This window comes from Chiloscyllium punctatum, chromosome 10, assembly GCF_047496795.1.
Source record: "Chiloscyllium punctatum isolate Juve2018m chromosome 10, sChiPun1.3, whole genome shotgun sequence".
In the NCBI taxonomy this organism is placed as follows: domain Eukaryota; kingdom Metazoa; phylum Chordata; class Chondrichthyes; order Orectolobiformes; family Hemiscylliidae; genus Chiloscyllium; species Chiloscyllium punctatum.
The window spans coordinates 44,433,874-44,458,676 of record NC_092748.1 but is presented as its reverse complement, the minus strand read 5'-3'; the positions used below and the strand labels follow the sequence as shown (position 1 = coordinate 44,458,676).

The 24,803-nt window shown below is 42.9% G+C and overlaps 1 protein-coding gene across 13 annotated transcripts in view; it reads left to right on the top strand.

Annotated features, from left to right (window-relative positions):
• The window catches only part of gulp1b (GULP PTB domain containing engulfment adaptor 1b), a 375,129-nt gene that overhangs the window by 197,939 nt on the left and 152,387 nt on the right, over positions 1–24,803 (top strand). For 10 of the 13 annotated variants that reach the window (XM_072579030.1, XM_072579027.1, XM_072579037.1 and 7 more), the window contains one exon: positions 16,563–16,640. The exons of 1 other annotated variant lie outside the window; for it this stretch is intronic. In XM_072579030.1, coding sequence (XP_072435131.1) covers positions 16,613–16,640 — 28 coding nt within the window. In that variant the 5' untranslated portion in view covers positions 16,563–16,612. Of the gene's footprint in view, positions 1–2,143; positions 2,167–2,197; positions 2,340–16,562; positions 16,641–24,803 lie in introns of those variants that run through there. 2 more of the 13 variants (XM_072579033.1, XM_072579031.1) reach the window with 2 other exon arrangements.

Sequence of the window (24,803 nt, the reverse complement as noted above, 5' to 3'; positions counted from 1 at the left end):
GAATTGAGTTCTGCAGCATCCATTTGAAAGCAGTCGCCCCTGATAACTATCCTGCTTCCCCCTTGCCTGGTTTTCAGTAACTTGGATTGATGGCTCAACTGATGAGTGACCAGATCCCTGCAGCTCCTTGACAGAATTACCGTGACTCCCTGGACTGGTTGCACGGGACCCACAGGACTGACTATGTCCCACTCCTAAAATGAAGAGGTTATGGATACCTTAACAATGATTTGGAGATGCCGGTGTTGGACTGGGGTGTACACTAGTGTGCTTCCAATTAAACCTGTTGGACTATAACCTGGTGTTGTGTGATTTTTAACTTTGTACCTTAACAATGGTTACCTTCCTGATGATTGACTAACCCCAGGACTCTAGACTGATTTCGGAGGCTGCCCTTGACTTACTGTGGTGGGACCCCCTCACTGAAAGCTCTCTCTCCCTTGACTTGACGGAAGAATGCAGCTCTGACTTTCAGGCTGGGAATTTGTCATCTTCCATTTTTGACCTGGTAAATGGGAGAATGGCAAACTGCATGTAAATGAGGTGAGACTAACTAATAATAACATGCTAATGCATGCAAATAGATGCAAAAAGGCTGCTAGCCATTCATTTGCATGATTGTTGTTTTGCTGTTCAACACTTAATGGGAGAATTGGTCATTTTGCTCTCAACTTTATGCATCTCCTAGTTGGCGAACTTATTCTATTTTCTTGAGTTTCTCACCAATGCTTATGTTATTTAAGTGGCTGGGAAGATCCCATCAATAGTCACTCTTACTGAAGTTAGTGTTACATTTTAGATTTATTAATTGAATTCAAGTTCCACAAGTTGGCATGATTGGATTTGGACTGGTGTTCCAGTGCATTAGCCTGGGTCTCGATTAACAAGCTGGTGATATCAGCTGTAAGCTATCTCCCTCAGCAGTACTGTCAGGCAGGGGAGCATAGAGGCAAGGTGAACAGTTAAGCCAAATATTGCCAACTTGGAAAGCATGACATACAAGCTGCAAGCTCCTATTCCTCACTGACCTCCTATTATGTGCTTCTCTTCAAATGAGTTCAGAATTGTTGCCTTTCTGTTATTGATCACCTTTCCTAGATTGATGCAAAACAGATTGGCCGTGCTGCCATTGCTGACCTCATTCGTAAAGTCATTCACAGCTTATGGGGGTAAAGTAAGTGAGTCAGTGGGAAAAGTGCAGCTGACAAAGTGATTTGACCGTCTTTTATGGAAGAAAAATGCATGAATATGCTGATGCAAGATGTGGAGAACAAGTTAGAACAAAGAATTTAGGAATTAAGAAGATGAAGTAAGAGTTGTCAGAAAGATTTAAAAACAATTACGCAAAATGGAAACAACAAGGCAAATTAAGAACAACAGAGCCATTCAAAGGTGATATAGTCACTATAGAAGTTGAATTAATAATCTCACTGAACAGATACAAAGTAAAGGAGGGAATAGGGTGAGGTACCAGTCAGAAATGGTATTGTAGTAATGAATTCAGGGTGAAATGGGGAGGAGATTGCATGGACTAGGTGAGCCTGATAATAAATACGTAGTTAGAGAATGGTAAAAAGTGAATGATCAGCAATAAAGAATGTCACAAATGGAAATGTGATTGTTGTAATGAGAGCTAGAGCACATGAAAGCAAAACAGTTCCTGACAGGTTATATAAATAACTGAAACCTCATTCAATATTTAACCATCTAGAAGGAGCATTATAATGTCAATCATCCCTGACTACACCAATCCTTGCCTAAAACCTCCCAGTTCAGCATCTTGCAATTCCCCATAAATAGTTTCTTGCAAGTAGGTAAGATTAAGTGACATTATTTTTGCTTTTGAAACCTGAACCTTTTCCGTTGAAAGAGGCTTCATTGAACATTGTCAATGTGCAAATTATAGAGAAATTGGAAACAGCAAAACCATGGAGGGCTCAATGCATCATTTTCTGGACATACCCATTCATATTCATTCCCTCTCCTTCATCATTGGAACAGTCTCTGTCTTTATTCTATTAGCATTGTTCGATAGGAATTCTTACAGCCAACATTATAATGTTACATTTCCTTTTTTTATAGACATTGAATGGCAGCCAGTAGAGTGAGTGCCCAGAACAACTAGTACTTCATAACACTGTGCTTCAATCCTGCCAACTGTTGCAGGTAGCAACACAACTACATTCACCCGAAGAATTTCAACAACAAGCTTGAAGAACCAGTCCAGGGCAGTCACTGCACACATAAGTCATGCTATGTTTTTGTAATGATCTATGGGAACTCACTGGAGCAGTTGTTCTGTTTTTTACTCCTTGGAGAGGCAGTATTCCTCAATACTTGTAAGATAACTATGCCTGTTGAGCTGATTATTTGTTCCATCTGAGGTTCCTTCACTCTTGCCAACTTTTCTGTAAACTCTTGTGATAGCAAGGAATAGGCATGAATCCTGAGTTGTTGACCAAACTTCTGTCAATGAAATTACTTGCATCAGCAAGAATCTTACCTGTGTTATCATTTTGGTTTCATTTAACTTACAGATCTGTCTAGATGTCTAAGGTATGTTTGCTCATGTGTATCATTCAGAGACACGTGTAGATCCTGACACCTGTGGTCAAGACAATAAAATAACCTGTCATCCTTATCAGATAAAGCGATTCATAAATGATAGCAAACTGAATAGAAAAGTTGAAACAGAGGGCTAGAAAAATACTGGAGACAATGAGGACTGCAGATGCTGGAGATCAGAGACGAAGAGTGTGGTGCTGGAAAAGCACAGCCGGTCAGGCAGCAGGACAGGCGATGAGCAGGACAGGTGATGCTTCAAGCGTAATCTCTTCATCAGGAATGAGGTTTGTGGGCCAAGGGGGCTGAGAGGTATATGGGGGAGGTGGGGAAGGCCGGTGGCGGGTGGGCTCTGGAGGGAAGGTAGCTGGGAATGTGATAGATCGTTGAAAGTAGGAGGGAAGGTGATAAGTCAGAGAGGAAGGAGAGGGTAGAGCGGATAGATGGGAAGGAAGATGGACAGGTAGGACAGTTCAAGAGGAGAGTGCCAAGTTGGAAGGTTCGATCTGGAGCAAGGTGGGGTGAGGGGAAATGTAGAAACTGGTGAAATCCACATTGATTCCAGGTGGTTGACAAAGTTGACAAAGATTTCCAGCATTCACAGGTTTGTGTTTATTTGAATGGAATAGTTGTTCTTCTATGGGACTGAGAGGATTGTACTTTCAAAGGTTCATTGTACTCTTCTTCAATACAGCTTATAGATTATTTAGAAATGCTTCAAAATTCTCCTCTCTTGCTCATGTAGTCAGTCTGCTTTCTGAGCAACTCTGTGCATGATCAGCAAGGAGCATTTGTTCAGTGATGAAAATGACCCATTTGTGGTCCTTTCTGCAAAGCAGAACCCAATCATTTTATATCAGCTTTCCATGGTCATCACAGTGTTTTATTGCATGTTGTTACAGTTATGAGATTGTTATGATTTAGGATTGTGCCTTTAATATAAGGTGAAATGAGGTGAGTCATGTGACCAGTTCTGAAGTCTGCTTAAGAGCAACCAAAAGTGGCTTGACTATTAGAGAGTGAAGGTGACCCAGCTTGTTTTCTGGGGAGGAAAGTATAAACTATTGATCTTGCAAGCAGTGGCAGCAGCCCGTGTACTCGGTAGATAGTATGCGAATCTCCAAAGTCCCAGAAGTAAACCATTGTGCTTTGGTCTGTCCATTTACTTTGAAGACAAAGAGCACTGGGGTCTCCAGGATCACTGATCAGCATTTCTGACTGGATGCAGGGTCGATTTGATTTGTGTTCTGGTGGAAGTCTGATTTGGGAGGAGAAGGGTCCGAGGTGTCCCTGAAAACTCTCAGCTAAGATTTGTTTGCCAAGGTCTGGAAGAAGGACTGCCAGTGAGATGCCATGATTCACACACAGGAATGCAGCTGGAACCTTGCCCTCAGATTGAAAAGACCAAACTCATGAGCAGTAAAACTAGGATAGAGATTTCAGTTTGGTTGAGCAAGAAGACAAATCTCCAGGAGAAATCTCACTGTGAATGGTAGTTCTGACATCAAAGGTTTCCAGTCTGGGAAAGGGAAAGTTTGGGAATAGATCCTGAGGAACAAAAAAACCATATTGGACTGCTTCAGGGAGAATAGAAACCCTTTGGAAAAATGTATTGATGAAAAGTGTTTTTGGTTGAGCTAAAAGAAACAGAGGTATGCTTTGTTTTGGGTTCTAAAGTATCAGTTCCTACAAAGGTAGTTGAGTCAATTGTGTTTTATTGTTTGCTCGAGTAAAAATTTTAAAGCATGGAATTTTATTATGCTGTCCTTTCAGCCATTCCCTGGAGGTTTGGGTTTCTCTTAGTTATTGATCTCTACTCCGATCTTGAACAATATTTATGTTCTAGATTGAGGAATGTCTTACCTACACTACTGAGATTTGTGGTTCAGCTACCTCAACATACTTGGTAGCACGGTTGCTCAGTGGTTAGCACTGCTGCCTCACATCGTCAGGAACTCAGGTTTGATTCCACCTTTCAGCAACTGTCTGTGTGGAGTTTGCAGATTCTCCCCATGTCTGCGTGGGTTTCCTCTAGATGCTCTGGTTTCCTCCCACAAACCAAAGATGTGCAAGTTAGGTGAATTGGCCGTGCTAAAATTGCCCATTGTGTTCAGGGTTGTATAGGTTAAGTGCATTAATCAGGGGTAAAAGTGGAGTATTAGGGGACTAGGTCTGGGTGGGTTACTTCTTGGAGGGTCACTGTGGACTTACTGGGCTGATGGGCTTGTTTCCACACTGTAGAGATTCTAAGATTCTATGATTGTAAGTTCAACCCGAGACCTTTCTGGAAGGCCTATGTATATTTACATTGATATTTTCAATGAATTTGCTAAGGGGACTTTTAGCTATTTTTGATATTGGTCTTGCTCCTCACAAGATCATTAAAGTTGCAAGAGAAAAGTGAGCTGAGCCAAAATTCTCAACTTGCATTTGGGAGATCTAACAACTGGTGAGCAAAAATGAAAATACAGCTGCAGCAAAGTTCTAGATGGCAGCAGTTATCTCTTTGGTGTAGTTTGTTTTTGGCTGTCTTAATTGTAAATTTACTGAGGCTATCAACTGAAATGTTCCTAGGCTAAGATGTTGGGTGTGATGACAAGCAATTTTATGGAGACACCAAATGGCAGGCTGACTGGATCTGGTACTGCTACATGGTTCAAAGAAGAGAAGGAGGGTGAGATGTGAAACCTTCCTTGGTTGCTACAATAGCAACAGTTGCACAAACAAAAGATTATAAGTAAAACACGAGATTCAAGAAAACAACAAAGGTCTTCACAATGCCATCCCAGATGGTAGGCTGAAATAGGTTTAGCTTCAGACTACCAGAGCACATATTGGCTGCTGCCTTGTAATTAGAATTGAATTGAATTGAATTTATTGTCATTTGTACCGAGGCACAGTGAAAAGCTCTGTCTTGTGAGCAATACAGGCAGATCACAGAGTTAAGTAGCATAGATAAATAAATATTAGGTAAGTGGCGACAAAAACAAAAACATAGTTACAGGCGAATGTTAAGAGTTTGTGAGTCCATTCAGTCTTCTAACAACACTATGGTAGAAACTGTTACGAATCCAGCTGGTGCATGTGTTCAGGCTCCTGTACCTACTCCCTGATGGTAGAGGTTGTAGATGGATGGGATGGATCTGTGAGAATGCTGGCAGCCTTTCCTTGACAGCAGGCCTGGTAGATGGATTCTATAGGTGGAAGGTTGGCCTTTGTGATTGTCCAGGCCGAGTTCACCACTCTCTCTAACCATCTCTGATCTTGAATGGTACAGTTGCCATACCAGGTAGTTATATATCCAGACAGAATGCTCTCGATGGCGCACCCACAAAAGTTGGCAAGGGTATTCGCTGTCATGCCAAATTTCCTCAGCTGCCTGAGGAAGAAGAGATGTTGGGCCTTTGTAACCAGTGCACCCACATGAAGAGTCCACAAAAAGCCAGTTGTGGATGACCACTCCCAGGAGCTTAACACTCTCCACTTGTTCCACCTCTGTGCTATTAATGTGTAGGGGGCATGGGTAGCATCCTGCCGAAAGTCAGTAATGAGCTCCTTGGTTTTGCCGACATTGAGTGCACCATTATTTCAGGTCCTCCACCTCCTCTCTGTAATCTGTTTCATCGCCATCTGAGATTCGACTGACTATGGTGGTGTCATCAGCAAACTTGTAAATGGCATTAGTCTGCTATTTGGCAGTGCAGTCATGGGTATACAGTGAGGGGCTCTAGTGTTGAGTGTTAGTGAGGATGAAATATTGTCCCCAGTCTTCACTGATTGTGGCCTACGGGTCAGGAAACTGAGGATCCAGTTGCAGAGAGTGGGGCTTAGTCCGACATCACTAAGTTTAGTAATCAGTCTCAAGGGGATAATAGTGTTGAAGGCTGAACTGTAGTCAATGAGTAGGATTCTTCTGTAGCTGTTCTTGGTGTCAAGATGTTCTAGGAAGGAGTGAAGGGTAAGTGATATAGCATCTGACATGGATCTGTTGGTCCCATAGACAAATCGGAGTCAAGAGTGGTGGGGAGGCTGGAGTTGATTAATGCCATGACCAGCCTTTCAAAGCACTTCATGACCACCGAAGTTAGGGCCACTGGGGCGGTAGTCATTGAGACATGCTGCATGAGCTGCCTTAGGCACAGGGATGATGCTGGCCCTCTTGAAACAGGCAGGGACAGTGGCCTGCTACAGGGAGAGGTTGAAGATATCAAGAAGACCTCTGTCAATTGATCTGTGCAGGCTCTGTGTGCACGGCCTGGTATTCCGTCTACTCCCATCACTTTCCTTGGATTCACACAAAAGAAAACTGATCTGACCTCTGATGCAGTGACTGTTGGGATAGGTTCATCAGGACTTGTTGGAATAGGTGTTACCTCTCCGCTGAAATTCTGCTCAAAGTGAGCATAGAAGGCTTTGAGACGATCTTGGAGGGGTATATCATTGTCTGTTCTCTTGCACTGTCCCTTTTTAGAACCTGTGATGTCTTTCAGTCCTTGCCATAGTCACTGGGTATCTATCTGGGTTCCTAGTTTGGTTTGGTATTGATCCTTGGCTGCCTTAATGGCCCTGCGATGGTCATACTTAGATTCCTTATATTTGAGTGGCTCTCCTGATCTGAAGGCCTCACACTTGGTTTTTAGCAGGTTCTGTATGTCCTGATTCATCCAGGATTTCCTGTTGGGGAACACCCGGATTGACTTCCTCAGTATGCAGTCCTCCACACACTTACTAATAAAGTCTGTGATGGTGGTGGTGTACTTGTCCAAGGTACCTGTGGACTGTTTGAACATGGCCCAATCAGCTGATTCCAGACAGCACCAGCGTTGATCTTCTGCCTCTTCCAACCAGTACTGGACCTGTATCTGCGAGAGGGTCTCCTGCTTGAGCTTTTGCCTATAAGCTGGGAGAAGAAACATAGCATTGTAGTCAGAGTTCCCGAAATGAGGGCAGGGATGGAGCAGTAGGCATCCTTCAGAGTCGTACAGCAGTGGTCTAAGATGTCCACCCCTGGTGGGGCAGGTAATGTTCTGGTAGTACTTGGGCAATACTTTCCTTAGATTAGCTTCATTGAAGTTGCCAGTTACAATAAACAGAGCCTCAGGTTGAACCACCTGTGTTAGTGGTGGAGTTCAGCACATCCAGAGCCACCTCAACCTTTACTTGTGGTGGTTTGTACACAGCAGTTAGTATAGCAGCGGTAAATTCCTGTGGTAGATAGAAGGGGCGGCACTGTTGACTTTCTGCACCACAGACCACAATCAATAAGGATAGGCAACAATGCCATCTCCATGGTAATCCTGAATACTGGCTGCCTCACAAGGAATTGTACCCAGCCCCCTATCATATTCCATATATACTCACAACTGTGTGGCCAAATTCTGCCCCAACTCCATTTACAAGTTTTTTGATGACACCCATGTTGTCAGTTGGATCTCAAATAAGGACAAGACAGAGTTCAAGAAAGATATTGAGTGCTTAGCGGCATGGTGTAAAGTCAACAACCTCTCCCTCAACATCAGCAAAATGAAGGAGCTGGTCATCGATTGCAGGAAGTGGAGTTGAGGGCACACCCCTGGTCTGTATCAATAGTGCTGAGGTGGGGATGGTTGAGCATGTCAAGTTCCGAGGAATGCCAATCACCACAATCTGTCCTGGTCCACCCACAACAATGCGACAGTCAAGAAAGCACATCAACATCTAAGGAAATTCAGCTTGTCCCCAAAGACTCTGACCAATTTTTACAGATATACTGTAGGAAGCATCCTATTTGGATGCATCACAGCTTGATACACCAACTGGTCTACCAAAGATCTCAAAGAATTACAGAGAGTTGTGAGCACAGCCCAGTCTATCACAAAAACCAGCCTTCCATCTATTGACTGCGTCGACACTTGCCACTACCTCAGGAAAAACATCCAACATAATCAAAGAGCCCTGCCACCCTGGTTATACTCTCTTCCACCCTTTTCCATTGGGATGAAGATATAAAGGTTTGAATACATGTACCAACAGATCCAAGAACAGCTGCTTCCTCGCTGTTACCCGATGTTTGAACGGAACTCTCAAATGTTTGTGTTGATCTCTCTCTGCACCTTCTCTGTGGCTGTAACACTTTGGTCTGCTACCTAATGCCCTTTGCATGGTATGAGCTGCCTGCAGAAAATGGAAAAGATCACTTTTCACTGTATCTCGGTACATGTGATAACAGTAAATTAAATTTGGGGAATTCAGGAACATGCACTTAGTCTGAATATGCATTCCTTGTAAGTGAAGCTCCACACAAGAAGTAGAAATGATCAAAGTTATGCTGAATAAAAAAAAAACAGTTCACAGAGTAAATTGTGATCTTTGTTTTTACACTGAACAGATAAGAAACAAGAAATTGATGCATGATTCACAATTTTGTAAGGCCAAGACATCATCTGGCATGCCCATTAGTTAAACCTGTATGCGGACAGCTGTTTTTTCCCTTGTAAGAAGTTGCTGGAAGTGCAGCTAACTCTGGAACAGCAAGGGCACCAGGGCTTTTGAGAGTTCAATGAAAAATGGGACAAGTGGTAGCTGTTTAATGAGGAGATTTAAGGTTTCAGACTAAAGAAACAAAGGACAGGGGAATGGTTGAATTTTACAAAAGCAAGAACGTTAAATGTGGAAAAACTTAGCTGATCAGGCAGCATCTTCAACAAAACAATTAAACATTCAGGCTGGTTACGTATGTTAACATATCAATGCTAACAAACATTTCAAAAGTCCTTTGAAGCTCACTGAACATGAAAGTATGTCCATACTTTTCAATCATTATCCCTAAAATACAAACACACCTTTATATTAAATTTACTGGCCAGGTTTTCTGTATGCCACACTCTGTTGGTTCGCAGTGTATACAGTGTGGAATAAATATCCAAAAGAGCTGAGAAATAAGAATGGGGGGGCAGTCAGCCCACAGCAAGTGAGAGTAAGTTTTTGCACACAGCTGTCACAGAGCAGAAATGTGATCCTTTCATGGCATTTTTCCACCAAATGCTTATTTGCTTTGTTGCTTTGAAATTTTTATTTTCAATTGATTTATTCATCTTGCTGACTTCAAGCATGAATAGGTAGATGTTTCATGCCGGCACTTGTTAATAGTCCTGCTATCAGTCTCTGCTTAGTTCCTTGTATATGCAAACAAAGAATCTTGAGCCAAAACATTCTTTCAGTCTATGGACTGACTTTTATAGTGGCCTGAACAACATGGTGGGAAGTATAGGAGAACCATGTGAGAAGTCAAATGAGGCTTTTCTCCACATCAGGACCAATTTGTTACATTTTCAAACCGGGTATTAAGACTAAATTCTTGTTAAGTGCCAATGAGTTGCCTATTCATGGGGATCATTATCATTGCTTATTGTCAGCCTCAGTAACTGCATATCGTGCCTCATTAATACACTGTTTACTATTCTACGACCTGTCATCAGGTAACAAACATCAACAATTTCAAAATGAAAGTCAGACCGGGTACCTGACTATAGTCTTTCTGCTTCTTTTATTGAGCTGCCATCTTGGAAATCCTGGTGTCTGACACCTGCTAGCCTTTTGGGAGCCTCTCAAATGTTTCAAAATGCACTTAAAAGGTCCATTACAGGATTCACTTACACTGCATTCCGGGATGTGTCTTCAGTTAGAATAGATATGCTCCAACAAGAAGACTTTATGCACAGGAACAGATTGAACCAGGTTGCATCTCAGCTGTTTACTTGCCCTCTCAGCTCTCTCTCACCGTGAATGTATCTGGACGCTCACTGCCTTTGCTCGCCCATGACCACAGCAACCTGGCTCTCCTTATGTCTATCTGGCACTGATACAAAGCCAGGATGCTTTTCCTGGGTTGTCAGCAATCCTCAGTCAAGTCAAAGGAGATAGGCTTCAGTTAATGGTTCCTGGTACAGTAAGTCAAGGGTATCCTCAGATATCAGTCTAGAGGTTTGGGTAGGGTTAGTTGGCCACTTTGGGTGGTTATAAGAACAAAGAGAACAAAGAATAAAGACCAAAGAGCAATATAGCACAGGAACAGGCCATCCAAGCCAGCACCAACATATTTTGCCTTTCTGTACTAAAACTGTTTTCACTTACAAGATCCATACCCCTCTGTTCCCTTTCTATTCGTGAATGGTGCTATTGTGTCTGCGTCCACCACCAATTCTGGCAGCACGTTCCAAGTAGTCAGCACCATTTATATGGAAAATTGCCTCATACCTCTTCCTTAAACTTTCTGCTCCCCGCAACCCCCCCCTCCCCCACCCCATTGACACCTTGGACCTGTATCCCCTCATAATTGACCCCTCCACCCCAGGAAAAAGCCTCATACTTCCTACTCTATCCATTCCATTCACGAACTTATGAACTTCTATCAGGTAGCCCTGTTAACCTCCAGCATTCCAGTGAAAACAAATCCAGCTTCTCCAACCTTTCTTTATCACTAAAATCCCCCATACGAGGCAACATCCTGGTAAACCTTTTTAGTACGCTCTCCAAAGCATCCACATCCTTCAGGTCGTGTGGTGACCAGAGTGGTACACATTATTCCAAATGTGGCCTAACTAAAGTTCAATAAAGCTGCAGCATAACCTGTCTGTCCTTATACTCAATGCCCCTTCCAATGAAGGCAAGACTGCCATAAACCTTTTTCTTACTACCTTAACTACCTGTATTGCTACCTTCAGTGATCTGTGGAACTGTACACCCAGATCGCTCTGCATGCCAATACTCCTAAAAGTTCTGCCATTCACTGTATAATTTCCACTTGTACTTGAATTTCCAAAGTACATCACCTCACATTTGTCTGGATTAAACTCCATCTGCCATTTTTCTGCTCATGCCTCCAACTGATCTATATCCTGCTGTATCCTCTGACAATTCTCCTTACTTATCTGCATTCCACCAATCTTTGTATCGTCCACAAACTTACTAATTAGATCAGCTAATAATTTAGAGATTCCTCTAAATTATTTATGGAGATCATGAATAGTAGATGTCCCATCAGTGATCCCCATGGAATACCATTAGTCACAACCCTCCATTCCAAAAAGCATCCTTCCACCACTACCCTCTGTCTCCTGTGACTAAGTCAGTTCTGTATGTATCTTGCCAGTTCACCAGGATACCTTGTTACTTCATCTGTTATGAGGGAGCTTCTGATAGGCTTTCCTGAATTCCATGTAAACATCAACAGCTTTTCCCTCCTCAATCATCTTTGTCACCTCAAAATACTGAATCAAATTAGTGAGGCATGACTCCCCCGCACAAAATCATGCTGTCTAAAGGTCAGGATCATCTATTCGTAATGGGTGGGCAGCATGCCACCTATCTTGGCTCCATTTTTGGGCTGTTTTCATTTGAAATGAGAAAGAGAAAGGAAGGGATTGAATGAGATGAAAGTGGGTGGTACAACACCTTACCCTTATGTTTGATTAGATTAGATTAGACTTACAGTGTGGAAACAGGCCCTTCGGCCCAACAAGTCCACACCGACTCGCCGAAGCGCAGCCCACCCATTCCCCTACATTTACCCCTTACCTAACACTACGGGCAATTTAGCATGGCCAATTCACCTGACCTGCACATCTTTGGACTGTGGGAGGAAACCGGAGAACCCGGAGGAAACCCACGCAGACACAGGGAGAACGTGCAAACTCCACACAGTCAGTCGCCTGAGGTGGGAATTGAACCCGGGTCTCTGACACTGTGAGCAGCAGTGCTAACCACTGTGCCACCGTGCCGCCCACCAATGTAAGCTAACTTTATCAGTACCATCAGCTATTGACTTTGCACTTCACTGCTGGGCATTCTTCCAGACAGGTGAGACCACAATGACCCAGGGTGTTCGGGTTGAATGGCATAGCATCTTCCACATGTCCCTGGGGGGAAGAGTGTGTCCCACATCATCCACCCTGAGCTCCAAGTGCCTGTCTGCAGATTTATGCAGATTTACCACATCTGGGGCAAATGCCTCAAACCACGAAGGGCAGCTCCAGCCTGATAGTGCTTGTCTGGATGCACAATAGCCTATTAAAAATAGTGTGGGCATCTAGGATGCCAATTTATCCTGAGAGATCCCACACCAGCCAGTTCTCCTGGGTATAGCATGATAATAGACTCAGCCAACACCAGATGAGAGGAGCACCATAGATCCATGATCGATAGTTAACATGACATGTTTGGGATGATATGGCAAGAAATTGGAATCTGCTTGATGGAGACAAATTATTTATGAAATTTTGTGAGATTGCAACTTACCCAAAATACCATAAAATCCACAAGTTTTTTTTAAGCCAAAAAATGCCGTCAGACATTTCCTTTAGAATTGAATAATGAGCAAGCGCTGTCACATTGAAGTACATTGCAGATCGTTTTTTGTAATGGGTTTAATACTAGTTAATGAATTTTTTTTAAAGCCCCTTTCAAAACTTGGACCAGGATTTTCGAAGGGTGACGATGGGGAATTGATGATGAAATGTTGACAGTCACTATCATTACCATCCACTGAACACTTTCACTTTGTTCTGTCCACCATTATTTACGATTCTAGCTGGATTCTCTTTCGGGAATAATTTCATTATCACTTCCATTCTTCAGAGAGATAAAAGTACCTATACACAAAACTTCTGGCGCATTAATGAAGGCTACAGGGTAGAAGAAAGTAACTAGCTGGTGCCTTCACAGACATCTTTGATTCTTGAAAGCCCAATTATATTGTCCTGCTGTGAAGTGATCTGCCATTACAGAAACCATCAAAATTCTTAGAAGCTGTTCCTAGTGCCTTGATGCCCAAACAGTCCTCTCAAATATTATTGCCTATGTGGTGTTCTGCAGTTTGTGAAATACTACTTATATTACATGATGTGTGTGGATCATTACAACAGTAACAGGTAAATGTCTTGCACTGTCTGCTCTTTAACCCCTCTATGTTTATTAGTGTTTTCAAGACAGACACCATGAGGTCTCGGTCTTCTGCGTCCTTAGTTAGAATCCCTACAGTATGGAAACAGGCCCTTCAGCCCAACAAGTTTATCCCACCCAAACCCATTGCCCATTACTCTACATTTACCCTTGACTAATGCACCTAACCTACACATTCCTGAACGCAATGGGCAATTTAAGATGGCCAGGTCACCTAACCTGCACATTTTTGGATTGTGGGAGGAAACCCACGCAGACACAGGGAGAATGTGCAAACTCCATACAGAGAGTCGCCCGAGGCTGGGATTGAACCCTGGTCCCTGGTGCTGTGAGGCAGCAGTGCTAACCACTGTGCCACCGTGCTGCCCGCAATGAGTTGAAGACAAGCATTTTGGTTTTCTCACTCCCAAGTCTTCCTTTTCATGTTTGCATTGCTCAGTGACAGCTCTGCCTGGCAAGGGTGTTTTTCTTGTGCCATTCTACTGTTTCTTGAAAGGGCTCCTTTCACATGGTGGTCTTCCTTGTCCCTCTAAAGATTGGCAGCTCTCCACTTTGGTCTTACTGCATGGTGCTTCAACATGGAAAGTAGATGCTTTGCCCTCAGATTTACAAGTTTTAAATGACTGAAATAATTAAAATTGGTTTAAAAGAACTCTTCTGTTAAACCTTACTGAGAAGTAACACTTCAACCAAAAAAAAACTTTATAGCTTGATATTTTGTATACACTACAAAAATGTTTTCTCAACATTTTAAATGGAAGTATGAATGAACCTTGTAGGAACTAAATCATTCTCATCAATCAATTGGTATCAGAATTTAGAGTGAGCGGTTCATGTTCCATTCATGTCCATTGAATGGGCATTAAATTTATCTCCATTAGGTTATATTTATAAGCAACATTATTCTTTGGAGATCATTAAAGGTAAAGCAATCTAATGTTCAAAAAATTACTTACTTCTTCCTGAACTTCGGTTTTAGCAAGTTGTGTGCATGATTGAAATGACTTAAATAAATTCCTTTTCACAACAGTGAAGGTTAAGGGAAAAATTACAAGAAATATTTCATATTTTGATACATGTTTGGCTGGGGTCTGGGGAAGGTAACTGTTTCGACAGGCAAGAGAAGCATTAACCAGAGGAGATGTACGTCTAACATATTTGATGAAAGAAATTCCAGGGGGAAAAGACAGCATGTTTTATGCAGCAAATTTTAATGATCTGGATTGTGTTACCTCAGACTGGTGCTGGGAGCAATTGAAAGAACAACTTTCAAAGAGGAATTTGTTCTTGTTTTGCTACTGGTGTAACCTTTGCTTGTGTAGTTACTTCAATATTGTAAAGTGCCTGGCAGCAGTAATTTTAGAGGCTAGAGAAAATTGGATGCTGAGGCAAAGGGGAATAGATCATGAGGGTGCTCAAACTTGTGGCTTAAGAATTGGGTTTTTGGGTGGGTCTAAAGGAGCAATGGAAGATATAGAAAATTTTTTAGACGCAAGCAGGTGTTTGCTTTTGTGCAGTGATCTTAAACTGCAGTTATGTCTTAAAATTCATTGGTTGAGTGGTAATTTTAAAATATTCATTGCAATGTTGGCTGCACTAACTAATGTGTTTATTTCTCACTGTACATAACTAACACACCATTGAGCTGATCAGTGGTTTGAAAAATATTGATAATTTGATGTAGGTGATAGCTGCCGGCTATTGTTGAGATGTTGCTGAAAAGGTGAGGTGAAAGTGACAGACATTGACATCAAGACGGAAGTTGACTGAGGGTTACATCAAGCAGCCCTAACAAAATTGAAGTCAATGAGAAACAGGGGGTGTCTTTATATTGGGCAGAGTCAGACTGAGCACAAAAGAGGATGATTCTGGTTGTTGAAGACTAATTATCTCAGCTCCAGGTCATCGCCACAGGACTTCCTCAGGGTATTATCCTAGGCATAACCCGATTCAACTGTGTCATCAATGACCATCCTCCCATCATAAAGCCAGAGTGAAGAAGTTAATTGATTATGTAAGGTTTAGTGCCATTCATAACTCCTCAGAATGTGAAGCATCTGTGTCCAAGTGCAGCAAGACCTGGGCATTATTTCGGGTTGGGTTGATAAGTGGCCAGGAACATTCATGTCAGAAGTGCCATGCAGTGACCATTTCCAAGAAGAGAGAATCTAACAGCCTTTCCTTGACAGTCAGTAATATTACCATGATTGAATTCCCCTTTATCGATAACCTGGGTGTTACTGCTAACTTATCTAGGCCAGTCATGTAAATACGGTGGCTACAATAGCAGTTCAGAGGCTGGAACTTGTGTGACAAGTAACTCAGTATCTGACTCTGTAAGGCCTGCACACCTCCATAAGGCACAGGCGAGGAGTGTGATGAAATACTGTCCACTTGCCTGGATCAGTTGAACTCCAACAATACTTGAGAAGCTGTGGAGCACAGCAGTCCTTTTGATTGGCACCCCGACTATCACCTCAAATGTTCAGGCTCTCTTCCACCACCAGTAAGTTGCTGGCAATGTGTAGCTTCTGAGAGATTCATTGCAACAACTTGCCAAGCCTCCTTTGACAGTGCCTTGTGCTCCCAAAAGAATGAGGGCAGCAGGTTGTTGTGTACATCACTCCCTGTAAGCTCTGCATAATCTTGACTTGTTACTGCTGCTTCACTGTCACTGAGCCAAAATCCTCAAACTCCCACCCTAACCGAACGAGTGGGTATACCATCAGCACATGGCCTCTAGGGACTCGCCACCACTTTCTCAGTGATACATAGGGATGGGAAAAAAATGCTGGTCTTGTTATCAATGCAGACACCCCAAGAATGAAATAAAGTAAACTGAGCCTTTTTCTCCTCCCAAATCTGCACAAGTCATTCATGAATATTTTTCAAGAAGAGTCTTTATCATTGAAAATCACTTTATTAGAACTGTAATGCATTATTAAGCTGCTGGTTTTTACAGAGTTCAAATAGATTATAGTGCTTGATATCTAATTATCTGCCTGAAGACTGTAATCATCACAGAAGGACTATATGATCTTATGCCTGTATGTCATTTTCAGATAAAAAAACGCTGGAATACTGCTACTGTTTGTGCTGAACACTTATCAACATGAATCGGGCTTTCAGTAGAAAAAAGGGTAGGTGGATTTCTTGTCTTTATTGCGATAAGTAACTTGATGACTAAAACGTTTTTGTTAACCACTAATAATTTCTGTCAATGTTAGTCCAGTATTTTAAGGAAAGAGTTAATGATTAGCTACCAAATTTGATTAGATTAGATTACTTACAGTGTGGAAACAGGTCCTTCGGCCCAACAAGTCCACACCGCCCCGCCGAAGCGTAACCCACCCATACCCCTACATCTACATCTACCCCTACCTAACACTACGGGCAATTTAGCATGGCCAATTCACCTGACCTGCACATCTTTGGACTGTGGGAGGAAACCGGAGCACCCAGAGGAAACCCACGCAGACACAGGAAGAATGTGCAAACTCCACACAGAGAGTCGCCTGAGGCGGGAATTGAACCCGGGTCTCTGGCGCTGTGAGACAGCAGTGCTAACCACTGTGCAACCGTGCCGCCCACAAGAATATTTGAGGTGTATTTGAAAATTACCTACTAAACTGCTATATTTATTTCAAATAAGGTCCCACATAAGAAATTACCATGTAAAATTTAAACAGTTTGGATTGGCGGTAGTGTCGTGACTTGCATGTACCGACATGGATAGAGAACTAATTGGTTGACAGGAAACAATGAGTAAGAACATAATAAGTCTTTTTCTGAGTGGTGGCCAGTGACTATTAGAGTATTGCAGGGATCATTGCTTAGACCCAGCTATTCACAATATCTATTCATGATTTAGATGATGAACCTAAATGTCATGCCTCCAAATTTGCAGATGACACAAAGCTGGTGGGAGGATGAACTGTGAGCAGGATGCAGAGATGCTTCCGTGTTATTTGGACAAGTTGAGTGAGTGGACAAATATAGGGCAGATGCAATATAATATGGGTAAATATGAGGTTATCTGTTTTAAAAGCAAAAACAGCAAGGTAGCTCATTATCTGACTGGTAATAAGTTGGAAAAGGGGGTTGTGGAATGTAACTCAGGTACACCAGTTGCTGAAAGTAAGCATGCAGGTGGTGAAGCAGATAAATGATATGTTATCCTTCATTGTGAGAGGGTTCGAGTACAGGAGCGGTGATATATTGCTGCACTGGTACAGGGGCTTGATGGGATCATAGCTGGAGTAGTGTGTGTAGGTGTGGACTCTTTACCTGAGGAAGGATATTCTGGCTGTAAAGGGAGTGCTTTGAAGGTTTACTAGACTGAGTCCTGCAATGTTTGGATCAATGTGTGAAGAGAAACTAGATCTCTGAGGGCTATAGTCACTGGAATTTAGAAGAACAAAAGGGATTTCTTGGAAACATATAATTCTAAAAGGATTAGACAGGAAGGATGACGGGGTATCTGGAACCAGGGGTTGCCGTCTAAGGATATGAGGTAGGCCATTTAGAACTGAAATGAGGAGACAATACTTCACCCAAAGAGTCTGTGTAACTCTCTGCCACAAAACTTTGAGGCCAAAACATTAAATGTTTTCTAAAAGGAATTAGATATAGTTCTTAGGGCTAAAGGGATCAAACTGTATGGGTAGAAAGTGGGAACAGTGTATTGAATTGCTCAAAGAACCAAATATCCTCCTCCTCCTCCTGCTCCTGTTGTCTATGTTTCTATGAATGTTATTTAGATTGATAGATTTGAGGAAAACCATGTTGAGCACAAGTTAGAGACGCTCACAACAATGCCACAATTACTGCCACTTGTATCTTGGTGTTTTCAAATTGTTTGTGGTTTCTAGATCTTTATCTTTGCACATTGTTAGTTATGGGTTGAAAAGTGTGGTGCTGGAAAAGCACAGCAGGTCAGGCAGCAATCCCTTCATCAGGAAGGGCTTATGCCTGAAACATTGACTCTCCTGCTCTTCGGATGCTGCCTGACCTGCTGTGCTTTTCCAGCAACACACTCCCGACTCTTACCTTCAGCACCTGCAGTCCTCACTTTCTCCTACATCTTTAGTTATCCCTAACTATGGTTCTTTGGCTCTTTCATTCCTCATGCTTGCATTTGCCCACAAAATCTAGGTTCATATCACAGTGCAGTATTGGAGGATTGCTGGACTGTTCGAGTGCCATATTTTGAATAAAACATTCGACTAGGTTCCTTCCTTCCGACCACACTAAATGTAAAATATACATGGCCTAATCTGAAGAGGATTGCTGTTATCCTGGCTCCCTTACCGCCCTCAGCCAACATCATTTATTGATCAATGGAGTTATATATCTCGTTTTTCTGAAGATAGAATCTTGCTGTGTTCAAACTGACTGTTGAATCTAGCTAATTAACAAGTGATGACATGTCAAACCTCAGTGATTGACAGTAAAGTGATTTGGGGTATTGTAAAAATGTAAAAGACAAATAGTAGTTAAAAATCTGGAACAAAAACCCCAGTTTTTAATATGATGGCCAATCAAATCAACAGAACATAGACTATCATGTTTCAGCCTGTGACACTTATTTGTGTTTTGTTTTTGTGTTTTGTTTGATTGTACCTCAAAAAGCACACATGAACTATGTTAAGGAAACTTGAACCTATCGAGCATATTTTGTGCATCGTTTGTGCAAAGCTGTCCTTGAGTTTGTCCAGTGTGTGGAGTGAATTCGCAGTGGTTTGTGTGTTTGGGACCAAAAATGGGCAGGCCCAGGATTTCCTGCCACCAACCAGTTTGCTAGCTCTGACCTGCCTCCAAGCTGTTTGCAAACCTGATGGTTCAAGGGTAAAACAGCTATAGATGGGGGATAGCTAATAACAGCAATGAAAATGCCTACCACTGCCCCTCCAGCTAGCACATGAAGTCCCTGGTGTGGCTAAAACACAGCCTGTAAAAGGAGATAGACTCCTTGTAGCAGACAAGAGAATCAGATCTGCAGAAACATTTTAACCCCTACCTCTTTCTGTATGACTGCCTTTGAGATTCCCATGTTTGGGAAGCTGACCACAATACCACCATCTGGCCATAAATTTTCCTCTCCATTGAATAACATGGCTGGGCTGGAATTTCATAGCCTCACCTGAGGCGAATTTGGTGGCAAGGGAATATTTCATCAGGTAGGAGTGTTGCAACATTGTCCAATTATGGGCCTCATCCTTCCATCAATGGTGTTCTCCCATGGCGACTGGGGAATCTGAAAACTAAAGACTTATTAGCTTTAGTTGCAGGCTACATCCCACCTCTGATCTATCCTCTGGTTTCAGGGATGAGGAGCTTCAATGTGTTCACGCCTTTCCTATAGTGTGGAGAATAGAACTGTACACAGTACTCCTGCTGAGGTCTAACAAGTGTCGTGTCCAAGCTCAGCAACATCATCTTGCTCTTGTATTCCATGCCTAGTAACAAAGCTGTAACAATACTGTATGCGTAATTGACTGCTCTGTATACCTATCCTGTCACCTTCAAAAATCTGTGCACAAATACACCTCAGTCCTTCTGCTCCTGCACCTATGTAAATTATGCTCATTTGAAGTTGTCTTTAAATATTCTTCCTATCAAAATGCATCACCCCTCACTTGTCTGAATTAAAGGTCATCTGACACCTATCGGCCCACTGCATCAACTTGTCAACATCCTTCTAAAGTTGTACACTATCCCCCTTATAGTTAAACTGCTTCCAAGTTTCATATCATCTATAAACTTTCTGAAGTTAAGCTGACTGGTCTGTAATTATCCCTCTAACCTTTTTTGAACAAGCGTGTAATGTTTGCAATTCTCTGGTCTTCTGTCACCTCTGGTGAGGCGCAGGAAGATGGAAGGAATTTGGGCAGAGGCCCTGCAATTTCCACTTTCACATCCTTTAATTTCCTCAGATATATCTCACCCAGCTTTGTCAACTTTAAGTGCCAACAATCTATCTAGTACTTCCTCGTTATCAAGTTTGAACGCAGGGAGCGACAGAGTTTCCTCTTCTGTCATCTTGGTCTGGGTAGCAACTCCCTCCTCAGTAAAGACAGGTGCGAAGTATTTATTTAATACCTCAGCTAAGCTCCAACATCCCCTTTTGGTCTCTAATCAGCCCTGCTCCTCCTCTTGTCACTCTTACCATCTGTATGCCTAAAGACTTCAGCATTACACTTGTGTTGGCTGCCAGTCTATTCTGATAATTCCTCTTTGCCTCTAATATGTTGCCACCCAATTGTACTTTCTAACCAACACCTGTCATACGCACACTTTAACTTGTTTATCTTGATCTCTGTTACCTTTGTCATCTGGAGAGCTCTGGATTTGTTTGCCCTATCTTTCATTTGAGGGAATACACTGATCAATCTCCTCTTTAGAAGATAAAACAATACAGCGCTGAATAGGCCCTTCGGCCCTCAATGTTGCGCCGACCTATGAACTATTCTCAGCTCGTCCCTCTACACTATCCCAAAATCATCCATGTGCTTATCTATGGATTGTTTAAATCTCCCTAATGTGGCTGAGTTGACTACATTAGCAGGTAGGACATTCCACGCCCTTACCACTCTCTGCGTAAAGAACCTGCCTCTGACATCTAGGAAAAAGTCTTTCACTGTCTACCCTATCTAATCCTCTGATCATCTTATATGTCTCTATCAAATCCCCCCTTAGCCTTCTTCTTTCCAATGAGAACAGACCCAAGTCTCTCAGCCTTTCCTCATAAGACCTTCCCTCCAGACCAGGCAACATCATGGTAAATCTCCTCTGCACCTTTTCCAATGCTTCCACATCCTTCCTGTAATGGGGCGACCAGAACTGTACACAATATTCCACGTGTGGCCGCACCAGCGTTTTGTATAGCTGCAGCATGATATTGCAGTTCCGGAACTCAGTCCCTCTACCAATGAAACCCAGCACACCGTATACTTTCTTAACAGCACTATCCACCTGAGTGGCAACTTTCAGGGATTTAAGTACATGGATTCCAAGATCCCTCTGCACATCCACACTACCAAGAATCTTTCCATTGACCCAGTACTCTGCTTTCCTTTTATTCTTCCCAAAGTGCATCACCTCACATTTAGCTGCATTGAACTCCATTTGCCACCTCTCAGCCCAATTCTGCAGCTTATCCAAGTCCCCCTGCAACCTGTCACATTCTTCCACAGTGACCACTACTCCACCGACTTTAGTGTCGTCTGCAAATTTTCTAATCCATCCACCTATGCCTGTGTCTAAGTCATTTATAAAAATGACAAACAGCAGTGGTCCCAAAACAGATCCTTGTGGCACACCACTATTAACTGGACTCCAGACTGAATATTTTCCATCAACCACCACTCGCTGCCTTCTTTCAGAAAGCTAGTTTCTCATCCAAACTGCTAAATCACCCTCAATTCCATGCCTCTGCATTTTCTCCATCAGCCTACCATGTGGGACCTTATCAAAGGCTTTACTGAAGTCCATGTACCCCACATCAACTGTCCTACTCTCATCCACATGCTTGGTAAACTTTTCAAGAAACTCAATGAGCTTTGTGAGACATGACCTGCCCTTGATGAAACCATGTTGAGTATCTGAAATCAAATAGATGATTGCTTGCTAGATGATTATAAATCTTATCTCTTCTAATCCTTTCCAAAACCTGTCCCACAACAAAAGTAAGGCTCACAGGGCTATAATTATCTGGGTCATCTCTCTGCCCTTCTTGAACAAGGGCACAACATTTGCAATCCTCCAGTCCTCTGGTATTACACCTGTAGACAATGATGATTCAAATATCAAAGCCAAATGCTCTGCTATCTCCTCCCTAGCTTCCCAGAGAATCCTCGGTTAAATCCCATCCGGTCCAGGGGCCTTGTCTACTTTCACTCCTTCTAGAATTGATAACACCTGTTTGTAACTAACCTCGATCCTTTCTAGTCTAATATCTCGTACCTCACTCTTCTCCTCTACAATATTCTCCATTTCCTGAGTGAACACCGATGAGAAATGTTCATTTGGCACCTCTCCGATCTCTATAGGGTCCACACTCAACTTCCCACTTCTGTCTTTGACTGGCCCTTTTCCTACCCTAATCATCCTTTTATTCCTCACATACATATAGAAAGCTTTAGGGTTCTCCTTTATTTTATTTGCTAAAGACTGCTTGTGTCCTCTCTTTGCTCTTCTTAACTCTCTCTTTAAATCCTTCCTAGCTGATCTGTAACTCTCCATCGCCTCATCTGTACCATCTTGCCTCATCAACACAAGTCTCCTTCTTCTTAACAAGAGATGCATTTCTGTAGTAAACCATGGTTCCCTTACCTTATCATTTCCTCCCTGCCTGACAGGGATATACCTATCAAGGACACGCAATATCTATTTCTTAAACCAGCTCCACATTTCCATTGTCTGCATCCCCTGCATTTTGCTACCCCATTCTATGCATCCTAATTCTTGCCTAATCGCATTATAATTGCCCTTGCCCCATCGATAACTCTTGACCTGTGGCATGTACTTATCCCTTTACATCACTAAACTAAACGTAACTGAATTATGGTCACTCTCTCCAAAGTGCTCACCTACAACTAAATCAAATACCTGGCCTGGTTCATTACCAAGCACTAGATCCAGTGTGGCCTGCCCTCTTGTCTGCCCTTCGACATACTGTGTCAGGAAACCCTCCTGTACACATTGGACAAGAACTGATCCATCTGATGTACTAGAGCTATAACATTTCCAGTCAATGTTGGGGAAGTTAAAGTCCCCCATAATGAACACCCTGTTCCTTTCACTCCTACTCAGAATAATTTTGCTAATCCTCTCTTCCATCTCCCTGGAACTCTGCGGAGGCCTATAAAAAAAACTCTAAGCAGTGTGACCTCTACTCTCCTGTTTCTAACCTCAGCCCACACTACCTCAGTAGACAAATCCTCATCAAGTATTCTCTCAGCCACCGGTATACTATCTTTGACTAACAAGGCCACGCCTCCACCTGTTTTACTGCCTTGCCTGTTTTTAGTGAAAGATCTAAACCCTGGAACCTGCAACATCCATTCCTCATCCTGCTATATCCATGTCTCCGAAATGGCCACAACATCGAAGCCCCAGGTACCTATCCATGCTGCAAGCTCACCTGCCTTATTTTGGATACTTCTGGCATTGAAGTCAACACACTTCAAACCAGTTTGCTGTCTGCCAGCACATTCCTGCGACCCTGAAATCCTGTCTCTGTCCTTCCTACTCTCATCCTCCTGTGCACTGCAACTACACCTCCAGTTCCCATCCCCTTGCTGAACTAGTTTAAACCCACCCGAAAAGCACCAGCAAATTTACCACCCAGGATATTAGTACCCCTCTGGTTCAAGTAAAGGCCGTCCTGTTTGTACAAGTCCCACCTTCCCCAGAATGAACTGCATTATCCAAAAATCTGAAACCCTCCCTCCTGCACCGTCCTTGCAGCCACGTGTTCAACTGATATCTCTCTCTGTTCCTTGCCTTGCACGTGGCACGGGTAACAAACCAGAGATAACAACTCTGTTTGTTCTCACTCTCAGCTTCCACCCTAGCACCCTGAAGTCCTGCCTTACATCCCTATCCCTCTTTCTACCCACATCGTTGGTACCTACATGGACAACGACTTGGGGCTGGTCACCGTCTCCCTTCAGGACCCCAAAGATACGATCCGAGACATCATGGACCCTGGCACCTGGGAGGCAACACACCAACCGTGAGTCTCATTCGTTCCCTACAAACCTTCTATCTGAGCCTCAAACTATTGAGTCCCCAATGACTAACACTCTCCTCCTTTCCCTCCTTCCCTTCTGTGCAACAGGGACAGGCTCTGCATACCCCACTGCATACTCTTGGTAAGTCGTCCCCCTCAACAGTATCCAAAACGGTATACATTTTTCAGGGGAACAACCACAGGGGATCCCTCTACTGACTGTTTTTTCCCCTTTCGAATAGTCACCTAGCTTTCTTTGTGCCTAAGAGTAACTACTTCCCTGTAACTCCTACCTATCACAGCCTCTGCCTCCCGAATGATCCGAAGTTCATCCAGCTCCCACTCCAATTCCCTAACCCGGTCTTGGAGGGGCGAGAGTTGCGTGCACTTCCTGCAGATGTACTTGGTTGGGACTCTAATGGTGTCCATGACCTCAAACATCATGCAGGAAGAACATTGCTCTCCCTGCACAGCGATCCCTGCTAGTCCCCTAGTCACAGTAAAAAAGAGACGCTTACCTGATATGTCCCTGGTCCTTAAGGTGGGAGGCCCTGCAATGGTAGGGTCT